This window comes from Epinephelus fuscoguttatus, linkage group LG4, assembly GCF_011397635.1.
Source record: "Epinephelus fuscoguttatus linkage group LG4, E.fuscoguttatus.final_Chr_v1".
In the NCBI taxonomy this organism is placed as follows: domain Eukaryota; kingdom Metazoa; phylum Chordata; class Actinopteri; order Perciformes; family Serranidae; genus Epinephelus; species Epinephelus fuscoguttatus.
Window position 1 is genome coordinate 9357136 of NC_064755.1, and position 2673 is coordinate 9359808.

The 2673-nt window shown below is 47.1% G+C and overlaps 1 protein-coding gene across 1 annotated transcript; it reads right to left on the minus strand.

Moving 5' to 3' along the window:
• Positions 1–207: 207 nt before the first annotated feature.
• On the minus strand, positions 208–643 carry LOC125887276 (histone H2B 1/2-like). The gene is made up of 2 exons (XM_049573971.1): positions 347–643; positions 208–213 (listed from the first exon to the last, which is right to left on the minus strand). The coding sequence occupies exons 1-2, from the start codon at positions 641–643 to the stop codon at positions 208–210; spliced, it is 303 nt and encodes a 100-aa protein (XP_049429928.1).
• Positions 644–2673: the final 2030 nt, after the last annotated feature.

Genomic DNA, 2673 nt, shown 5'->3' on the forward strand with positions numbered 1-2673 from the left:
TTAACAAAGTTGTCTGTATCTCACAAACCTGACAAAAAACAGTTTTTGATTTACAAATGTATGTCTGTGAATTCTATAAGAAAAGGTAAAAATTCAGGAGGTGACTTTGATCATCTCTGCTTGTGAATAAAAAGTTTAGCATTTCGAATAACAACATTAATTAGATATTGAAGAATACTTTTATCTGGATCATCATAATAACAAATACTATCCCTGAGGTCAAAGGAGTAAACTGAATTAGAGTTTTCAAAGAGGTGAGATTCCAGATCGCTCAAAATTTTTTTGGATATTTCACATTGAAGAGAAAACAAACAACCAAACAAAAAAGATTAGACTTTATTAATACTTCGGTTGGAGCGGTCTGGATCTCCCTGGAAGTGATGGTGGAGCGCTTGTTGTAGTGAGCCAGACGGGAGGCCTCACCGGCGATGCGCTCAAAGATGTCGCTCACAAACGAGTTCATGATGCCCATAGCCTTAGACAAGATGCTGGTCTTGGGGTGGACCTGCTTCAGCACCTTGTACATGTAGATGGCGTAGCTCTCCTTCCTGGTCCTCCTCTTTTTCTTGCCGGTCTTACTAATGCTCTTAGACACGACTTTCTTTGAGCCCTTCTTGGGCGCTTTCACGGTGGTTTCAGGCATGGCTTCATCCAGATGTTTCTCTCAAGTTGAGTGGTGTGTTCAACCACAGAGCGATCTATTTATAGCCAGTTCATGTAAATATTAGCAACCACTTCTTGATGGATGGGGGGGAAATTGGGTTTAAAGATAGTGAAAGCCACTGCAGGCTTCTTGGCTTTAGGAGCGGCTTTCTTGGCCGGCTTCTTGACCTTCTTTGGTTCGGCAGCCTTCTTGCTCTTGCCGTAAATGACGGTGGCCTTGTAGGGACAAAAAGCCTTGCGCAGACATGAGATTTTCAGAAGTAGGTCTATCTAGCCACGAGGTGAATGTTTATTTAGAAATCTAAACCATGTTACGACATTGTAATGAATCCCTCATGAGCAGGAGACCACAGTAGCGTTCGGGAAAAAGGCCAGTTTATTTAAGCACTCCAAAAACTCCGGTAACACTCCAGGGGGTAAAAGACTCCGCCCCAAACTCTGACTCTTCTGGCGTAACACACACACTCCATACAGACATTCTTGCTGCATTTTGCTGCACAGAATGGGATTCAGTGCTACTGCTACCATCGTTGGGGAGATACATCATCAGGAGGGAAAGCGCCTCAGAGAGTGCATCACAAGGAGTAACGTTGCGTCTTCTTTTCCTCACAGATGACGGTTTGTGGTAAGTGTGGTCCATTCGCAAACTTTATAACTAAAAAAAACTTTTCACTACTCTCTATCAACGAACTACTAACACTCTCTGCTGTTTCCTCCTCCTTCTTCCTTCCTTCCGCTGTCTTCCTTGGTTTATTTATACATGCGAAACGCGTTCTCTGGCTGGCTGGATTGTCTGCTTGGTCTGCCGTACATACATGGCGGCGCAAGGCCCTTGCCATATATATATAAGCATAATCATAAGGCTACGAAAACCAAACAAATTTTATTTTATAGCGATTATACACTTGTATAAACATATTAATGGGTAGAATATTCAGATTCAGATTCTGATTTGACAATAAACTATGCCAAATATTACACACTGGCCCTTTAAAAGAGCAGTCACTTACAAAGATCTCATCGTGCCGCCGGCACGCCTCCAGACGAGATGTGCGGGTATTTTCTCCTGGTCCAGACGGCCAGACGAGACCCAGTGTGGCCGCGATTCCCGGCCATCGAGAAGTACCAGGAAGGAGCGGCGGTGGGGCCGCGAAACGTGAAAGCACCTGTCCCCACCTACGTGCCCATCACTAAGGCGGAGGGTCTTACCGACCGTGGCTTCCCTCCGGTTCCGCCTTTGGAGTCTAACCTCACGGCTTACTTCGCCGGTACCGCCGTCCTCCGAGGACCAATTGACCACTCACCGCGACCGCACTCATCAGTGCACCTTCCCAACGTGGTGGCCAACAACATCTCACTGCTGGCCTTCTCCATGACGAAGCTGGCTGCTCAGACCGCTCGGTGCTCGGATCGCAGCATGGCAGACCATGATCCACAGGAGCCTGTGGCTTCAACAATCCAATCCTCCAAGCATCCAGGAAGGACCTCCTTGAGGCACCCATCAGCCCAGATGGTCTGTTTCCACACCATGGTGGACACCATGACGTCAGCGTCGGAGGAGGCTGAAAATATCCGACGGCATGTTGCATAGAAACAGTCGGGACCACCATAGACAATGTGACCAGCACATGTGCCAGAAAAGTCCCTTGGCAGCCACCAGGTCTGCGTCTCACCGCCCTGCTTTTCCTCCATCGTCGCAGGAGACAATAACTGTTTGGGGGGGTTGTGTGTGGAAATGTTCATAGTGTTGACGCTGCTTATTGTTTTGAAATAAATAACAAATCTTAAGGATCCTTAAGGAGCACAGATCCTATGAAAAAACAGTCTAACTCTGAGTCCTGTGACTCAGCTGTTGCTGTGAAACACACATCCCCGACACTGTGTGCCTTTTATCCTCTCAGTTAACAGGACTCGTGTCATCAAACCAGCACACATATACACATACGCGCCTCCTTTATGCCTCGTGTGGACAGCATGCAGACACCATTGTCTGTGCTCAGCGTCTCCCTC

Bases quoted from the DNA above. Each gene is read 5' to 3' on its own strand.
- LOC125887276 (XM_049573971.1), bottom strand. From the start codon at position 643: ATGCCTGAAACCACCGTGAAAGCGCCCAAGAAGGGCTCAAAGAAAGTC.